Source organism: Melanostigma gelatinosum (genome assembly GCF_949748355.1).
Source record: "Melanostigma gelatinosum genome assembly, chromosome: 10".
Lineage (NCBI taxonomy): Eukaryota > Metazoa > Chordata > Actinopteri > Perciformes > Zoarcidae > Melanostigma > Melanostigma gelatinosum.
The window spans coordinates 12794646-12814399 of NC_136643.1; the positions used below are offsets into that span (position 1 = coordinate 12794646).

At 41.5% G+C, this 19754-nt stretch overlaps 3 protein-coding genes across 4 annotated transcripts; 1 reads left to right on the forward strand and 2 right to left on the reverse strand.

The window, feature by feature from the left end:
• Positions 1 to 4460: 4460 nt before the first annotated feature.
• On the reverse strand, positions 4461 to 9990 carry cep97 (centrosomal protein 97). Of its 2 annotated transcripts, none has more exons than XM_079276420.1 (11): positions 9864 to 9990; positions 9127 to 9269; positions 8854 to 9012; positions 8614 to 8715; positions 8376 to 8489; positions 8115 to 8245; positions 7837 to 8001; positions 7556 to 7737; positions 6811 to 7462; positions 6612 to 6687; positions 4461 to 6494 (listed from the first exon to the last, which is right to left on the reverse strand). In XM_079276420.1, exons 1-11 carry the CDS (start codon positions 9925 to 9927, stop codon positions 5982 to 5984), a joined length of 2301 nt encoding a protein of 766 aa, XP_079132546.1. In that variant the 5' UTR covers positions 9928 to 9990; the 3' UTR covers positions 4461 to 5981. The 2 variants fall into 2 exon arrangements, with proteins under 2 accessions (XP_079132546.1, XP_079132545.1); XM_079276419.1 differs by having other exon boundaries at positions 8115 to 8281.
• Positions 9991 to 10489: 499 nt separating this feature from the next.
• Positions 10490 to 13275, forward strand: rpl24 (ribosomal protein L24). Its single transcript, XM_079276396.1, has 6 exons — positions 10490 to 10524; positions 10651 to 10726; positions 11350 to 11460; positions 11952 to 12088; positions 12845 to 12908; positions 13145 to 13275. The coding sequence occupies exons 1-6, from the start codon at positions 10520 to 10522 to the stop codon at positions 13223 to 13225; spliced, it is 474 nt and encodes a 157-aa protein (XP_079132522.1). The 5' UTR covers positions 10490 to 10519; the 3' UTR covers positions 13226 to 13275.
• Positions 13276 to 13860: 585 nt separating this feature from the next.
• mpc2b (mitochondrial pyruvate carrier 2b) lies at positions 13861 to 18929 on the reverse strand. Its single transcript, XM_079276397.1, has 5 exons — positions 18566 to 18929; positions 16441 to 16481; positions 16134 to 16218; positions 15734 to 15845; positions 13861 to 14860 (listed from the first exon to the last, which is right to left on the reverse strand). Exons 1-5 carry the CDS (start codon positions 18657 to 18659, stop codon positions 14800 to 14802), a joined length of 393 nt encoding a protein of 130 aa, XP_079132523.1. The 5' UTR covers positions 18660 to 18929; the 3' UTR covers positions 13861 to 14799.
• Between the last annotated feature and the right edge of the window lie 825 nt (positions 18930 to 19754).

A 19754-nucleotide genomic window follows, 5' to 3' on the forward strand; every position in this document is an offset into this window, starting at 1 on the left:
ATTTTGTTGTTAATATATTCAGAACAGAACTTAAGTTTTAATTTCATATTTTCATTCTGTGGCATGTTCGTGATTTGAATACTTCTTCAACCACGGCCTGTCAACAACTCATGAATATTAATCAGGCCATACCAGGCCTACCTACTGGTGGTCATAGGAGGACAAGCACAGCTGTGATCAATCATCATTTCAACAAACCAAATAACAACAATTGGAAAATAATAATTTTAAATTTATTTACATATTTTCAAGCTAAAGATGCTACAATATTTTCTGATGTGATCTAAAGTTGAATCAAAAGATTTAAAACAGTTCAGCTATTAAATGTGATTGATTGATAGTAAGCTTGATGTTTCATGGAGATGATGTCACCTTGAACAACTCCAGCGGACTTACTTCCAACTTTTCAGTTAACTTCTGTGGAATTACTAGACATTCTCGTCGAAGGTGCTCTCACCTTAACTCATGCAGTGAAGCGCCATAGGAGAGGCCAATGGGCCGGCATGCTCATGCGTCTTCGCATGCGTGGATTTCGCACACCGGCTGCGGTCCATCAGGACCAAGACCTCACGACACATGAACACTTTCTTCCCATCCGCAGTCGGGTTCATCAACAACACTTCTCACTACACTTACATCACTTACATCTCACTTGTTTATAGTCCTGTTATCTGTTTGTTTGTGCACTTTATTTTATATTTCACTTTATTTTATATTTTTCTGTAAATCTTAATATGTTTCTACTCTGCACTGTGTTGATTGTATGCACCTCCCCTCATGTCAAATTCCTTGTATGTTCACCATGGCAATAAACTGTTCTGACTGTGATTCTGATTTATGGATTTTCCTTTTGAGTAATAATTGATGCTAGATGCAGAAACCAGAGTAAGTATCAGTGAATGGTTGTTATTCTGTTGTGTATTTTTCTTCATTAAGTCCAAGTGTCTTTACCAGACAAAGGTAAACTAATAATTACTAATGTTAAGAAAAAGTCACCAAGTCTCTTTTACTCAGGTATCGATGGCTGTAACACAGGAAGCAACATCCAGGATCTCCCAGACAACAGAGAAGATGTGTTCACTCCACCTTCAACCTTCAACCTCCACCTTCAACCAGATGAGACGGATGGAGGACCACAGGACAAGATGAGACGGATGGAGGACCACAGGACCAGATGAGACGGATGGAGGACCACAGGACCAGATGAGACGGATGGAGGACCACAGAACCAGATGAAACGGATGGAGGACCACAGGACCAGATGAAGAGCGGCGGTCGCCTTTCTTTCAGTGGGCTGAGTAAGTAATCCTTCACTAAGACCACTAAGACTACAGAAGTCTCACAGGGCAGGACTCCTCTGTGCTTTTGGCTCACTCGTGGGGCAGCTGAGAGTTTGACGTCATCCAACCATCATCCCAGGAAGACCCAGACCCACCACAGACCACTGAACCACTCTCAGCACCCCAGAGAGTCAGAGACCCACTGAGTACGAAGACGTCCTCCTGCCCCCGAGGACGTCTTTCGAAATATGTATTTTTATGAGAAACAATATCAAAATATTTCTGATAATCTGACTATGTATGACAATTAATATACAATAAATATTGTGAAATTATAATTTAATATCTTTTTGATTTTCATTCGACTCAAAGGCATTACTGTTAGTACTGTTACGTATTGATAATCATAATATTACATGTTGATGTAACTAAAATGGGGAAAGCTTTAGATTATGGCCCCAACGTGCAGCATAATTCTTCCCAATTTAATTCAAACTAAATCATAAATAATTGAAATCTTTACTGATTGTTAACCAGTGCAGAACGTAATGATACATACATGTAGGTGCAAGGGAACAAGATCTGATGTTAATGAATAATAAATTAATGAATTATTATAATTTTTTATAACTGCTGTTTATTTCAAAATGATCAAATATAACTTACCAACACTGGAGAGGCACAGATGATAACAAAATAAGGAACTGCCTAGGAAATAACTTCAAGGTACATTTGTGTTTTTACTTTGCAACAAACCAAAGTAGAGGTAGAAGAGTACTGTCAGGTGCATACTGTTGGCCTAAATAGGTCATTTAAAAATTTGAGTCATTGCACAATATCAAAATGAAATTATGATATGACGAGGTCATCTTGTCATATCACAGTTACTGATAGGTCTGTCTTTCAAATGTTTAAGCAGCCAAAAGAACACATTCCCCATTACTCAAATTCTGAGAGAGCTCAGTGACAAAAGTGATAACCTGCAAGTTCAACATCAATCGTTCTGCTGTCCTCGATGGAGCAATAACGGGGTTTCAGATGGCTCGCCTCGGACCCAAATAAAAAGATCTCCATAACATTTTCAGTCAAATTAAATATTCCTAATGAGGTTGTGGTGACTAGTCTTCAATGGGTTCCAATGAAATGATCTGCTCGTATATTTCTTTACTTCAAGGCGTTTTGGCCTCTGGGTGTGCACCACGTCAATGACTGGCTGAATCAACCCATCAATCAATTCAATCAACCCATCAATTAATTATCTGCGCAGTCCCTTGTAAGGTCATTTGTCACGGCTCATCATAAATTCAGGAGGAAGAGCAAAGGGAAGTCAAAGGAACACTGTTGTGCTGTCAGGAACACAAATCAATCAAAGCATAGTTGTCAATATCTAAATGCCAATAACAGCATGTGTTGAGGCAATGACAAAGACAAAACTGCAAACAATGGAGAGATGATCAATACGTGGAATTGGAATCTATTGCTGAAGCAGTGGTTGGGTCAAAGACTTGAAGCTGGATTAGATATTTGGATCTGACTCCTTTGAAGTTAGAACCACAGGACCACAGAATTGGAGACACAAAACAATCTGTCCAGTCAGTGTTTTCTCCTCAGAATTAAATATGGCATCTCAGACATCACCAGTTGTTTGCGTGCTGCAAAATGCGACCAGACGCAGTGCATCCTGGTATTTGTGGCAAACTGCATTTGATATGCTATGTATTAGGACATACTAGATATGTTTCTGTCATATTAATAGAATGGAGGTATGGTTATTGGAACACACATACATAGACCTTCACTAAACCACTGAACTGATCAGTGTTTAGTGAAAGAATGCAACACAAATGAGCTTTTATGTTGGTGCTTTGGGAGTTGACCAACAAATCCACTAAAAGAGGAGATGCTGGTTTCCACAACTCTGCACTACTACACGCATGTGAGATAAAATAAACCCAAGTCAGTGTGCAACAAAGTAAAGCACATGATGTGACAAAATGCTGTGTGATTAATTACAGCGAGCATAACATCATTAAAATCTACAATAGTAGCCAGTTTGGCTCTGTGTTCAATAGATCGTTCTGTTATGAGACACTTTGACCAACAACACACGTACCCATTTGAAAACATGACAACAATTGTACTGTATGACTGAGAAACACATTTTTATTACACCTTCAAATCGAACAATGGCGCACCTGCTACCATGCCAATGTCATGAGAAATGATGATTTCCTGGCTGCAGGTGATACAACATGACACTTACTGGTGCATGCTGCTCTCTGGTGGACTAGTATATACTGTGTAACCACTTTACTCAAGAAAGGTAATTTCATGGGAGTTCTTTAATAGTTATTCAATCTAAGTCGCACACGATGTAACTGGTGATTATGAACTGTTGTTGAGAGGCAAGTAAAGGTTCTGAGTTTCAGGTGATTTGTCTCGGCTTCAGGGCTGGTGTTAACTTTGAAAATGGGGTCAAGGAGAGTGATATTTTGCTGATCCCGTTTTCCAGCTGAAAAGCCATACAAATGCTCCCTCTGTGAGGCAACGTTCAACAGGAAGGACAAAGTGAAGCGACACATGCTCATCCATGAACCCTTCAAGAAATACAAGTGTCCGTTTAGGTGAGGCTCTCCGGTGGAAACGAGACCTGTTAGCTTATTTAACTTCCCTTGTTCCTACTTTGTTCTTTTCATCATTCAAGCCTTTTCAACTTTTCTTAGGTCCATCCTTCTTCTCCTTTTTCCTCCTCATTTGTGCTTTTCTAGACTGTCTTACAGGTTATTCAATTTCATTGAATGCAATTTGTGTACTTTTTTTCATCAGGACACATGTGGGCTGCACCAAAGAATTCAACAGGCCAGACAAACTCAAGGCCCACATTCTGTCACATTCTGGTGAGTGAATATTACCAGTAATCATTTTCATCTGAACAAAGATGACGGAATATTGCTTGTGATATTGCCGTGACGTTGTAGAAATAATACAAAGTCCTTTCCCACAAATAAGTGATCAGATTGAATACATTACATATTGGTGGTCACCCAGATGTGGAAATATTGCTGTTGAATGAATGACTTTTTTGTAGTCATACCTGAGACTTGACTGGACATCATAAAGGCATGTTTGCAGGGCCAATAGATTCAATAAAAAGTTGGAAATATCATGTTTAGGTGTCGAAGTCTAGAGCAGCTTAAGATGAGAGCGAATTGTTTGTATCACTGCAACTTCAGTTTGCAGTTACATACAGTACATGTTTGCATAAGGCATCAATGAAACGAGGTAAACCCTTTATTAGTGTCAAAATGACTATTTAATTGATTCTTATGAACTCCTCTTCCCTCCAGGTATCAAACCCTACAAGTGTCTTTTTTGTCAGAAGGCGTTCAGCCGCAGGGCCCACATGCTGGAGCATCAGCAGTCCCACACAGATAACTACCGCTTCAGATGCTCCACCTGCAACAAGGGCTTCACCAGACAGAGCTATTACAGAGATCACAAATGTCCTGCAGCAGGGGACGGGAAGCGAAGGAGGGACGGGAGAGGCGGAGGGAGACGAGCTGGTGGGAGCGGCAGAGGAGAAGCATGGAGAGGATGACGGGAGAAGAAGCAGGTTCTTGAGAAGAGAAAATATGTTGGGCGCTGATGACGGAGAGAATGACCACAGCTCAAAGGGCAGCCAAGAGCAGGAAACACACGAGGAGGAGGAGGAATGACTATCACCAGCATTGAAGGACATGAGGAGGATGAAGATGAGGAGGAGGATGACATGATGGAACATGGTGTTATGGCACTGGATCACATTCAGAGCAATGACCGAAACTGTTCGCAGCAGCAATGTTTGTAGTTTTAAGCGCGATCTTAGTTGCAACGTTTCCCGGACATGGACCAAACAAACTAAGCTATCCATAATTTGTTTTGTTTTTAAGTCTGGGAAATGATTTGTTTCATATTAAAACGTTAAATTACATACACTGATTTTACTGTAAAGTAAGTAGGTCTACAGTTTGTTGTCTGGTATCTATACTACCAAAATAACCAGTGGACCATTTCCATGTACTTGTGTACAATCATTGCGCAAGATGAGCCACAGTGTTCATTTAAAATGTCATATAATGTCAAAAGCAACGGAAACATTTTGTCTAATTCTATGGCGCAAAGAGTCAATTATTTTAAGGTTACCCGTGTCTCAACGTTTATTTGTGTCCATATAAAGGTTCTTTGTTGTTGAACCAACTTTCCCTCAGTTTTCCTTCTTTACTTCTACTTCAGTTGGTGATTTCTTAAACTTCCAAGAATTCTACCATCCATCATGTAGAGTACATTAGTTGATCACATGTATTTAATACAGTGGATGTTGATTACGAGAAGAGGATCTGCAATACCTGCTCTTTTAATCAGTAGAGGTAGCAACCTACTCAGAGTATTCCATCATATATGATTGATCTCAAGGTACTAATATGTTCTGACGCTACATCACGATCACTGCCTTCACACAGAGAGGAAATTGTTAAATAACAGAACAGATCCAAATGTATAACGCTGAGTTACAGTGAGTTACATTCACAGTTATGTGTTGTTTTCAGTCTTGATAAACAAGTGAAACAAAGTACACCGCTATTTGAGATCTGGGTCTCATCCCAACGCATCTTTATCCTCCAGTCAAAATGAAACACGCTCAGTAGTTGTGGGTGTAGACTCTCAGTCGGGGCCAGGAGTGGTTTCCTCCTTTCTTTGCACTTGTGATCGGTTGTCTGCCGTCTTCTGAGGGGGGGAGTCGGACTGTGTTGTTTTGCTGGGTGATACTGGTGAGGAGGTTTCTGTTCTGTCACTAGTCACCTCCTCAGCCTCCTCTTCCCTCTGCTGTACAGACGAGAGGTACTGCTCCAGCAGGCTGCAGTCTGCGCTGTCCGCACCGTCGCCAACGCCAGCAAAGCCACTGTGAACGGGGCTGAGGGCTCGCACTGTCTTCAGAGAGTCTGTTGTCCCGCTGCTCAGGAAACTGTCCTCCTGCGCTGCCTGCTGATCCCTAGTTGACTGGAAGCCAGAGTCCGGGAACGAGGCAGCCGTGGTGGGTGGGTTCGCCGTGCTGGATGCAGCAGGCGGGACGACCACATATAGTCCAGGAGCTGAGGTGTGAGCCGGGGTGACAGCCGGACTAACGCCAGCCAGCTGCTGCTCCACAGACTGCTTCCACTGCTGCATAGACTGGAGCTACAAGGAGAACACAGGAACAGTGTTCAACTAATTAGGCATCAACAATTTTAAAGGTGCATCCTCTCCGGAAAGCCATTTTTACAAGCCACGACAGCGACACACACACACACTGACCTGTTTCCACAGAAACTTCACAGCTTCCTCCTGAACCAGTCTTTGTAACCTCTCTTCTTCATACTGCTGCTGCACCCTGCCAACAAAACCCATTTTTTACCCATTAATAATTTTGTAAATATCATCCACAACATGTGTGAAAGTGCAACCATTCTCATACCATAAGTACAACAGAAAATATACAATGTCAGCCGCATACCTGTCCAACTGTCCAGACAGGGAGAGGATGTGGTCTTGCATCCTGTGCAGGCGGATTTCACTGCGCACCTCTTTAGCCACGGGGTGACAACACCGAGTGCGCTGTCCCCTCCACCATGACTGGATTTTAACCGCTGCCCCGTCTGCCGCCATCGCACTTGATGTACTGGCACGCATGCCGACTTCTTCCTGCTCGGGGACTTCTTTCATCTCAGCTTTACCAAAGTCAGAGGATGTTTCCAGGTCATTTTGAGGTGTGCCAACTCTGACGCCCAGTGGTTGAGCTGTTGCAGCTGCACCAGGAATAACTTCCTCTACGAGACCCCTCTCGTGCTTATCCGCCGGGGGCGAATGGTGCGTCTTGTTGGTGTTGTGCTTTTTGGGCTGTGGCGGCCGCGTCGGAGCCAGGGAATCGGGTTCAAATGTCTCCGTCTCATCCTCGCTGTCAGAGTGGGTCGTTTGCAGCTCCGGATCAGGTGCGAAGGGCAGAAAGGTGGACTCTGAGGAAAGCATGCTGCCGTTGAGTTTCTCCTCATCCGTCTGAACGTCCTCCAGATAGACGTGCTGCTCTCCGAGCCTTGGGCTGCGAACCACCGGCAGTGACGGGTGAGGGGAATCGCAGCTCATCCAGGTGTTAAACTGCAGGACTGGCTCTGAACCAAAGTAAGTTCAAATTGTGACAAAGAAATCACAACTGATAAAGAGAAACAATAAAAAACGTATGCACCGTAAAGATGCCCTCTTACCCGTCTCCCGGACTGAGGGAGCAGCAGCCGGTGTCGGTGCACTGAGTTGCTTCACCTCTCCGGCTCCACCCCCCCGTGGGACCGGATGTGACGGACTGTGCCTCTCCACGTCCAGCTGAGTCGGACGAGGAGGGCTGGGACAGCCTTCTCGAGTCTCCTCTAACAGTTGCCTTTGGTGAAACCTGAAAAAAAATGTCAGTGCAAACATGAGGTCATTGGGATTTATGGCAGGGTTATCATGGCCATGAGGTGAGTAGTGGATGATGGTCTGTGGTCTGTACCTCTGCTTACTGAGGATCTTCTCCAGTTTGGCGTCTTCTGCCGTCTCCAGGGCTGGTGATGACGTCAGAGGGCAAACATTGGCCAGGTATTGAACCAGCTGAACATGCTGACCTGGTCGATATGAGCGTCCTTTTCCCTGACTGTAGAGCCACTCGGCTTTGAGGCTGTAATTGTGACAATTATACACACTAAATAAAGAGATTCAAACATGTTGATAGTATTCCTGCATTAATCTTAACAAGCAACTTGTAACAGCATAAAAACAAAATGCACACACCCTTCTTTCTGTGACACGACATAGCCGTCCAGAACCTTGAGGCTCAGACACCAGCTCATGACATAAGGCCGATAATCAAAACCTGGCAATGAGGGTGTTGCCATGACACACGGGTTGCTCATAATGGACAGCTGCTCCAGTTCATGGAGAGGTGCCAGGTATGAGCCCTACGGAAATGAGTCGGTCAATGATAATTAGCATCCATATAATTAAATTGAGATCAGTGCTGCTGTGTCAAGTAAGAAGAAAAAAGATAATTACTTCATTAAGATCCCTGATCTCATTTTCTGCCAGGGAGAGAATGGATAAGTTGGCTGGTAGGTGAGCAGGAATAGTGCAGAGTGTTGTAATGCTGTTTCCATGGAGTAACAATGTCTGAAAAAATGACAGAAAATCCATCAATGATACATCAAAGAAATCGGACACATAAACTGTACATTATTAAATAGTCATCTTTTTGTTTAGGCTTACTTTTGACCTCAAAGGCTCCAGCGCTCACCTTTAATGCCCCGAGTTTAGTCACATCACCAATGGTAGATATGTTGTTGTCCGACAGATCCAAGTGTTGAAGGGAAACACAGTTGTTGAGCTGCTCGATGACCTGTGTCACAGAGTTTAAAGTCGGTTAATATATTTACGCATGGGCTAAAACGGACGGCTTTGTCTGTGTAAGGACATATTGTAAATAAATGAGATATGAAATATCAGTGAAGTAGGTGAGAATCTCTTCTCTCCTCACCTTAATGTTGTTTCCAGACAGGTTGAGCCATTTGAGGTGTGGCAGATCTCGGAGCCCCTCGATGTACCCAATACTGTTATTTGGAAGATTGAGGACAGTCAACTCTGTCAGTCGAGACACGCCCATCATTCTCACCAGACGGTTACTGGCTACAGATAGCTAAGGGGGGGGAAGGCAAAGATTATACGACATAAGGCATTGAATCAAGAAAATGTACTAGTATTTTGGCACAGAGTTATCGGTGACGATGCTTCAAAGGGTTTAACTATATACCTGCTGAAGGCCTGGGCTCCTTTCCAGATAGTCCAGTTTCATTATGTGGTTCCGGTCCAGGATGAGAGTGTGAGTGTCCTCTGAGCAGGTGAAACTCTGATCCAGCTTTTGCATACCCCTGGATGAAAGATCCACCACGGGTCCTTGTGGGAGCAAAGAGGGTGGACATTAAACAGACTGAAGAACCACTTCTTCAAATGCAAATCACCATACACATAGACAGTATACACCTGCAGTAAAGCTGGTGGCAGACACAGTTTACTGTGATCAAAGTTACCTTGAGTTAGGCTGCTTGAAACTTCAAATATTCAACAGAAAAGCCTGTTTTGTAAACTGGGGGCATGGAGTTTAAAAATGAGGGAGTTTTGTTTTAGGCTGTATCTGCAAGTCCTCCAACTTTATTAAAGAATAACACAAAATCACCAAAGTAACCCTTTAAGAGTAATAGAGAAGACAAGAGGAGGAGAAAGCCATCACGTCTGTGTTGTAGGTAGGTAGAGCTAACGTTACTTCTGTGTAAACTCGTGTAAATATCTTCCAAATAACAAAAGAAAATATCTTAACCTAACGTTACTCATTTTAAACATTAGTGTTAACAAGGTTAGCCAACAGCAGCACTCTGGAGTCTGGGATGATGCATGCTAGCTGACATTAGCTAGCTGGTCATCGTAGAGATGTCTATGCTGTTCATAAACATACTCACAGCGGCTACAGTTGAACTAATATGTACCACTTACCAGCATTTGTGTCGAATTGTAAATCTGATACACCCATCCTGTCGCCTCGGGCAATACCTAACATTCGCTAACTAACGTTGCTAGCTAGCAAGCTGCAGACCGTGGTCTCAAAGACGAGGAGCGTCTGTCGCCTGTCAAATGGTTTAACTAAGGGGGTTCTGGGATATGTAGTTCAAGCGTGCTGTCTCGCTCATTGCAGAGTGTCGTATTTGTGGCTTGAAAAGACTACAATTATCGTCATTTCCGAGTTGTAGTAAATACAGTAATAAAGAAGCTAGCTGATAACATTAAGGACAAAAAGGCGTAGATGTGATGGTACCTCTTTTTTCATTTTGATTTTTTTATTTGCTTGATTCTCCTTTAATATCATATTATTAAAACAAAAAAGTAAATTGTTGCTTTCCCGCTTACTGCAACCGTCCGTCTGTGACGTCACCCTTGTGATTATTGGACAATGTATTTTTTCATTAAACTATTGTGTACAAAAGCAACGCTAATTTATATATCTATCTAACGTGTAGAGTATTAACAATATGTTAAGTTACTTAAAAATATACTTATAGTTTATTAGTTAGGAAATATAAATTTGTAGTCTCCAAATTCCGTTTCCGTATCCGTCATCTCTCTTTCCGGTTTTGTGCCCTCTCGTAGCCATCATGAAGTGAGTGTACAGAATACTATCAAAGGCCATCTCATCGCTTAAATGAACATTCCTACGATGTTATCTATAGCAAGAGTAAACGTTTACACTTTTCTTTAAGTGATGCCTGCTATTTATCGTTTTCAGGGTCGAGTTGTGCAGTTTCAGCGGGTATAAAATATATCCCGGCCATGGCCGCCGATACGCCAGGATAGACGGGAAGGTAACCATTCGACCCGACACCGCTTTCCAGCTGCTCTGTCTGTAGATATTGTGTGAAGTACAATTTACCAGATTACATATTGGTTTTCGTTGTCTCTGTGTCGTCTCATATAGTGGTCCATAACATAAGCAATGGTCTCTGGAGTTGGTCCATAGACTCCTTGAAACATGCTAACATTAGCTGCTAGCGTAAACTGATAAAGCCACAAGTGTTGTAACGTCAACTAGTTTTATATTTAACTTGTGTCAGAGGAGCAGACGGAGCTTCATGGTTCACTTCAAACTGTATGTTGTGAAAACTGCATCACTTAGTACAAAACATCCAGTAAAAGCCACGAGTTAAATGTGTTTGTCTTAACATGTAATTCTTTTTTTAATGTATGTACTACAAAGTGCTCTTAAAATGATATATATACACACTATCTTCTAACAATCCTACAATACAATGTCACATTTTGTAGATTGGGGGGGGGGGGATTTACACCTGCCCGGGATGTTCCTAAATGATGATGATCCATATTTGTCCTAAATCTCAATTTACTGCACATTAGAGTGATCTTGTTAATGTCCGTCACATGGATTTGTAGTTTTGGTAATCCGGTTGTGATTTCCTGTCTTTGATAGGTGTTCCAGTTTGTGAACGGTAAATGTGAGGCTGCCTTCCTGGCCAAGAGAAACCCCCGACAGATCAACTGGACCGTGCTGTACAGACGCAAGCACAAGAAGGGCCAGTCTGTAAGTAACCGGCTGCAGATAGATAGTTACTGTACTTTCATTGTCTGGTCTGGTGCAGATATTTGTCTTCACAAAACAATATTGATGACTGGTATTGAGACTATTGAACCCAAGTCGATACACGTATCGTGTACACGTGTGTTGGTTTGGCTGCGAGTGGACGGTGTGCGCAGTGACCATCTGTGTTATGTGCTGTTGCCCGACTGCGTCTTGCAGGCTGGGCAGCAGTGCTCACGCCACACCTGCAGCCATAGAGCAACTGGAGGTCATAGTACTGGTCCTTGACGTCTTTATTGACATCTCTCCATTGGCCAGCCTCCAAATTCTCCTACATGCTACAGTACTTCTCACCTGTACTAAGTGCAGTCTGATTCCATTACAACTAGCAATTGTAAAATACCAAATAGGGTCAGGGCTGGGGACAGGTGTATTGTGTATTCTTGACATAAAACAATTTTGTGCTTCAAATAAACTACGGTCTTCATTAACAGGAAGAGGTGGCAAAGAAGCGTACCCGCCGTGCAGTGAAGTTCCAGAGGGCCATCACTGGGGCCTCCCTGGCTGAAATCATGGCCAAGAGGAACCAGAAGCCCGAGGTCCGTAAGGCCCAGAGGGAGCAGGCCATCAGGTGAGGACACAAACTGTATTTTTATGTAGTAATATTATGGGGTTGTTTAAGCAGAAGAGACATTATGCACGTACAATTTTGGAATTTGAGTGTTCATTTCCGTTGGCCATCTCGGTGGTAGCGTGCCACAGCAGGCCTTTCAAAGAGTGATCTTGCCACCTGTTATTACTATGAAGTTCAGGAAAACATCAACTTGGAATCAATTTAGTCAGACTAATCTAAGTCTATTTTGCAATAAACGAGTGAAAACATGTGGAGAAATCATGAATGTGGGGGAGAGCTGCCATATTGCAAATCTGACACGGTTAATGGAATATCCCAACAGTGGCTCTTTTGTTTTGGCAAATCTCTAAAGCACAGCGTGTACAAAAGTATAGTGAGGGTTTAGACATCACGCTGAAGTGCTCTGCTGGAGTCACCTTAACAATTATGTACAATGGTGTCCAGGAAATAACCAGCCTCAAAACCTGTTGAGGAAAAACAATATAAATCCTGAGACTAAATATGTACCATACCTTTGTTACACCAAGGTACATATCCCTAAATATCTTTCAGGTGTATTAAGCCAAGCACGTGCAAATCAATAAGCAGGACTGCTGAATTTTTATGGAACATTTGCATCAATATAAAAATCGCTGTAGTTATTTTATCCATGAATAGTTTTTCCACATGTTGATGTTGATGCATGAGAGGATTTAAGCACATCGTCCTCTGCTGCTTGTCTAGTTTGTCTGAATGTTTCTTTTCTTCTCTCAGAGCTGCAAAGGAGGCCAAGAAGGTAAAGCAGGCATCAAAGAAGCCCGCTGCAGCAAGTGCAAAGGTAAGACGTTAGAAGTAGTGGAACGCTATATTGCATGTTATGATTGTATGATTATTATTGTTAAAAGAATTGTTTTTTGTAACCCGTATCACAGAAACTAAACTGTACACCGTTGAGGAGCTTTGCTTTGTGTACGAATATAATGCTGCCGCTCTGTATTTATTGGATTATCATTAACTTCACGTTCAGTTGTATAAAATGGTGATTTGTAACTGTTTATTTTATCTCTCCTCTAGACGTCTGCTAAGACTGCACAGAAACCCAAGGTCGCTAAGACCATGAAGATCAACGCTCCTCGTGTGGGTGGAAAACGCTAAATCTGACTCACTGTTCAGGGTTGTGAATAAAACATTTTGCTTAACCACCATATGTGTTTGTAATTTTACAACAAGACACGGTTGAAGAAAGATCATTTTAAAACCCGTTTAAAATACATGCTAATATATTTTATTTTTAATGTGTCAACCAGCCAAATACCGGTAAGTGGATTTATACTACATAAGAATATGCCTTTATCCAGTGCAATACACTGTTTAAGGAACACGGCTGCATAACAGGTTTACAAACATAACATGTTCTGTTTGCATGTTTGAGTCTAAAGGCAGACTGATGATTTCTGACAATCTGTTTGTCTAAGTCACTTTAAAGACTTAACATTGCATTAAGTTGAACATCAGTAGACATTTTGACTTGTCATTGCAGAAAAAGTTCGGTGTTATTAACAAATCTTTTGAAGTGTCTGATCAGCCGGAGCAGTGAGACTGAGACGCTGAAATGTTTAGTTTCCACTTCATCTGTGAAAAATTCATCAGTGTAGCTCCACCAAATCTTAACGATCCCTCCGTGCTGTATATATCCTGTCTGACCATCTCATGCAGTTAATAGTTTTGAAAAAAAATATTAACCATGAGTAAATTCATCTTTGTGTATAATCGTCACTTTGTAGGCTGCAGGTGTTAAAACAGGATTTATTGGAATCACACAGCCTCAGAGCCGTAATGGCCGAACATCAAAGTGCCATTTGTTCAGTCCGCAGATCAAGAAATATTCAAAAGTGATGACACCAATTATTGCCAAATATTCATGGGTTTAACGTGTAAACTAAGTTAGGAATGTGTCAGTTAGTACTATTCTCACACAAATACAAAACACCTTTCTAGTAACAAAGCATTCAACAGCAGGATTGTGATAATAAAGAGCCGTTAGCGTGTCAGTGTTTGCTTCGTCGACTCAATCAATAAAAAGCTGCACGGGTTAAACACGTGCCATTGTTTTAAGTGTTGCTGATAATCAGAAAATAACATTTTTCTATAGTTTTCCCAAGACAATTATTTAATCAAGTGATTAATAAATGATTCGCTCACACAGATTAAAGCTGTTAAAATGGAAGAAATCATTACATGTAATCAATGATTTAATAATCAGAGGTACAGCAACTGTAACCTAATTATGAATAGATTAATGTGACGAGATCCTTAATTTAATCTGGAAACACTCCTTTCAACACGTAGCCGAGACTTGCATGTTTTGGGAAATTAGTGCATGAGGTACCATTTGCTACACCTGAAATATGGAGAAAAAGCAAAAACTTACCAACTAGTGCACGAGACTTAAAGCATGAACAGAATTTACAATCATACAAGTTGTTAAAACAAGTAATACTTGTGCGTTGATGAGAACTCTTGCGTGTGTGTTGAAGACGGTTCTGTCTCTTCTGAGGAGATTTGAAACTCAAGGAAAAGTGCACATTTCCAACAGGGTAGAACAATGGTTATGGCATGAGTATTATGGAGACAATATGGGACGATGATAGGAAGGGGCCGCTTTGCGCCCAGTGAGACGTCTCCCTTTCAGTCCACGGAGGGAAGCGGAGCGTTGGTAACAGAAGCGATTAGGACTCTGCAGCCTCTTTAGATGCTGCAGCCTCGATGGCCTTCTGATCCTGGTTGAACCTATGAAGAGAAAAAGAGATGACACATTATTGAGATTAAAATGGTAAACAAAATACATGTTACGTGCCGCCTGTTTCACGTGATTATTAAAGGAAACATGTCAGGAGCTGTAGCAACACTTTAAAATCTATTCTATTTGAATCTGTTTTCATAGTACAACCACGATCAAGGTGAGAGAAGTTCATTAAAATGCAGATGCACTCGTGTTGCCTTCAGCTTTTTAGGTGCACTCAAATCGGCTTAACCTGCAGCTGAGAGACTTGTTTTTTCCCCAGAGTTTCGTCTTTCAGGGATTAATAAAGCGATTCAGTCGAGTTATCGAGAAGCACAAACGTACTGTGGAAAAAAAAGAGACATAACTTGATATTATTTTGATTTCGCGCTGATCAAAAAAAAGAAGTAGTAAAATAGCACTACCACCAGCAGACATGATGCTGACTAAGCATTTCCCCTTTTTTTTCCTGTAAGAAGTCCAGAATAACTCAATTTACTAAACACTCAACAAGTCTGAACTTAACAGCTGGTGCACAAGTCTGCAGGACTTGTTTCTCTGACAACTCCACACTTCCCTTAAAGTCTTCATAGTCACTCAGTGATGTCACGTGCCTGTGCAATACGTTTCCCTGATGGAGTTCAGTTAAATGTTGACATTGGAATCAAAGCACACAGGAAAACGACTGTACGTAATACATTTACTACGACTCGCCGCATCAGCTGCGCTGCACTTAAACATTAACTCGTCGCCATGATATCCGATCAGCGATGAGTGAGGAACACATACACTGACTTATTATAATGGTTAATTTGAATGGTTCTAACGGAGATAATAAAAGGTCATACATGCTGTGAATTAACCCCAATAAACACACAAACCTCCAGATCCTGTAGAGCTGGGAGGATCCAGCGCAGCCAAGGAAGAAGTTGACCAAAAACAGGTTCCAGTTTTTGGGGATTATGACCAGCGAGTATCTGGACCAGACCAGGCCTGGTGGAAGAAGGACAACAGGAAGTGTGACGGTTATGCTCGTGAGACCATATTCTGCTTTGGCAAGAGAGCAACAGATAAGATTTGTTTGAAGGAACACAGTGCAAAAGCAGACGCATCAGACAACCTTTAGCACAGACTGGTCAAATTCTGTCTGAACTGATAAGCTGATTATTTGTAAATGTGCATCAATATCTGAAGGCAGAGATAAATGAACAAAGGCCATCAGAGGTATGATGGTAAAGTCTCCTCTGGAGATATCATGTGTTTAAATCTCTTTAATCTTACCGGTGGCTGTCAGCACTGCAGACTGGGAGGTACTGAGTTTGTCTGCTGGTCGAGTCATATCAGCCAAACCAGCTCCAACCAGACCCTGAAGAGGTGACAGTAACACGATGGTGTGAGGTTAGGCCCTGTGAGTCTATGGCAAAGGTTACCAGCCAGCGTTGGGACCACCAAAGACCTCATGAGACCAGTAGCAGCACGGTAAATTAGGTTTTATTTTCTTGTGAATTACGAGATATTATTACATCTTCGGGCTCGGGCCACCGTGCACAGATATAAGCTTTGTTTCCACTGTATAACATACACTTACCCATTTAAACATCGGGGCCCAGAAGAAAACCGTTTTTGGACCTGAAATAAAAACAAGAGAAAAGGAAAACATGACATTTGACAGTTATGTTTATAACGGTGGATATTACAGTATTTAGGGTAATTTCACGGTTTCTGGAAGCAGACTCAAATACAGTTAATGAGCTCTGTATAGTTTGCTTTACAACAGGAAGACAAATGCGAAGAAACAAACAGCTGCTGGTCTCAAATGTGTTGTCCTCATATAAGAATATGTTTCTAATATTGATAAATGAATAAAAGAATCACACGTAAAATCATCAACTGATTTAGTCAATAAAGAAAAGAGATTTGAAGACACATCATGAGCATCTTTACTATTTAGAAACGAAACGGCTTGGCTCAAATTTCTATTGTTTTTTATTGTTGTGGCCAAATCTTTGAACTCCTCTCAAAGTCTGAACTTAACACCACAATAAACGTAAGGCAGTGTTGGCTTTAGGACAACTAAATGTTGCAAAGCAATAACAATATCACATCATGAGCGGGCTGCCATACCACAGATCATCAATAACACGAGGTCACAACAAGAAAAATATGACATGTTGCAGTTCAAGTCACTTTTACCAGTCGACACCACAGAACAGGGTTTGAGGTTTTCATCCTAAAATTGATAATCTTCCAACCGGGATTTCCTTATTGGTGAAAAGAAAACCCAGACAGTCGAGCCGGAGTTTCTGTGTGCCAGATATTTGGACATTGAGCCGTTGGGAGAAGACTCATGAACTGAATGAGTGACGGCAAAGAAAAGTGCACAGGGCCATTAAAAAGCTGCTGGTCTGGAATCTGTTTTCATCACAAATCCTGCATCATGTTGCAGGCGAAACAAATGAAGTAGGACTTCTGTCACTGCCAATCATCGCTGAGGGAAGCGGCTTTAGTCTCCGCCCCCTTCATACCTGTTCAGGAAGTTGCTCTTGACAACCAGAGCTCCATTCTACCATTACAGACAAAACAAAGAGCAGACGGCCCCCAAGAGACGCCAGCAACTCCTTAATCTCAGTACCCTCTAGTTAAGATCGGTGTCAAAGAGAGTGTGTGTGTGTGTTGTACTCGCAGAATAACAATAATACATTCAGTTAATTACGTATTGGCAACATAACGCAGTCTAATGCAGTGAATCCCACCTTCATGAAGGTTATAGTGTTCTGTTTTGGTCGTCGTTTGTGGTGCTGTTGTATTGTGTTTTACTGGTGAATGTGTCCGCAGTAATGAGTCTGACCTGTGCCCTCATAGAAAGTGGGTTGACAAAATATACCTTCGTGAAGGTGCCATTTATGAGAGGGCTGTTGTATTACATTGCATTAGTCGGCGCTAGGTGTAGGCCTACCTTTAAACTACAGTTTACTTCAATGTTTGACATTGTATCACAAGATTTAGACATACCAGGTTTTGCTATAAATCATGATTAGAGCTGAAACAATAAGTTTATTCGAAAATGTATAATACAATATGTTTTAATCAGTTAAAACGTGATAAACAGAGATACACTAAATCACACCACTGTAACTTAACCTTGTAATATAGTCTTTAAATCACGCTTGCGTAGAGTCTACGTTCATTTCTATTCTAAAAAAAGAACTATTTTAGTTTCATGTGCATTTTTATTTACTTTATCTATTTCTCTGTACCTGTTCTGTCCTGTTCTGTCCTTGTGCTGCTGCAAAACCGAATTTCGCCTCTAGGGGTCAATAAACGCTAATTTTACATTACCAAATTTTAATTAATAGGACCATTATCAGTGTGATAACAATATCTGATTTAACTGTTTGTTGATATGATGACAATAACAACTGTGCTGGTTAAGGAGTGGCTGAAATGAAAGTACATTTTGATCCTTTTTCTTTATGGCAATACTTTAGAAGTTAATACCTCAATAAACATCTTGGTTTTAGGAGCTAACTTCACACACTTCCCCTGTCATAAACTCGTTTTCGCTGGTGTTATTCCAGCAGATTAGTGTCTCCCAGAACAACAACTGACAGGAGCTGCTGTTTGATCCTCTCCGTGAGAGTGTTTCCGCCAAACAGCTGGATTAATCATCAGAGACATCACACACACAGACCAGATAATAGACTCCACATTACCTGCCGGGTGGTTGTATAGAGGTCTCAGTTTGCTGGGCAGCATGTGCTCGATCTTATCCAGGATCCTGTGATAGGACATTCTCAACGCAGCCATGGCTGTAACGGTAACGTTAGATGTCCCGATCAGGTGAGGACGCTAAACGGAACTTCAAGCTAGCTCGCTAAAATGGTTAGCAAGATAAATACTTTTTAAAAAAACGTTCGCCTTCGTGTTGCACGAGGTTGTCAAATAAATAAATCAATCAATGTCAGGTGGATTAAACTATCTGTGAGGATGCTGCCGTCCTACCATCGACCTTCCCTCTGAACCACTGTGACCATGCTAGCTCTGCTAGCTTCTCAGTAGCTTCTGACTGACCCACAAGACGAGGAGGTGACTTTCTGTACGATGCAACCTACCGCGTGAAGGGCGGGGTTACAGACGTCACATATCCTGATTGGTCCGCCTAGTCAGAGCCCAGCTATGATTGGTTTAGAAAGGAGAGCTACTTTTCCTACCCGGCGTATCCCGTTGAATGGAAACGATTCACCGCTCTAACAGTTTACTTTACTGAGAAACAAAAAAAGAAAAGATTTGTTTACATTATAAATACAAGTTAGAGCTGTTGTTGAAGATGCATAGGATAGTTTGAATGTAAAGATCCAAAAATTTGACTTGATTGAATGTCGTTGTTAATGTTTTGTATTACAAGTAACTGTTGCAACTGTATTCCTGAAACAACTACGATGTAATCTGCATTCATCTTTTTATTATATTTATTTTGTCTCTGTTGTTGTTTGTGTTCTTTTCTGTTATGTTTTCATTGATATGATTTGATTGTAACTTCCATTGAAATAGTTTGACACTTTGAATTGTTGAATTATTTTTATTACATTTCCCCCCCCCCCCTATATAATAATACTTTTATATCTTTTTTTGCATTCAACAAGATCAAAAGAGAAACAAAGACAACATATCATTACGAGGACTCACAATCTTTGTTTAATCAAATCGATTCGCACCATGCGAGGATGATTAAACATTTACAGAGAAACTAGGTGCAGAAATATTGGAGCAGAGCAAAGCCTTCAATGGCCCTCAAGACCTCCTAAAGTATCGAATGCAGTATACCAAAATTACCAGGATGTCCTGCATGACACACAATCCTCTGCATGACAGATGTGAGAGGAAAAAGGTTCAAAGTTTAAG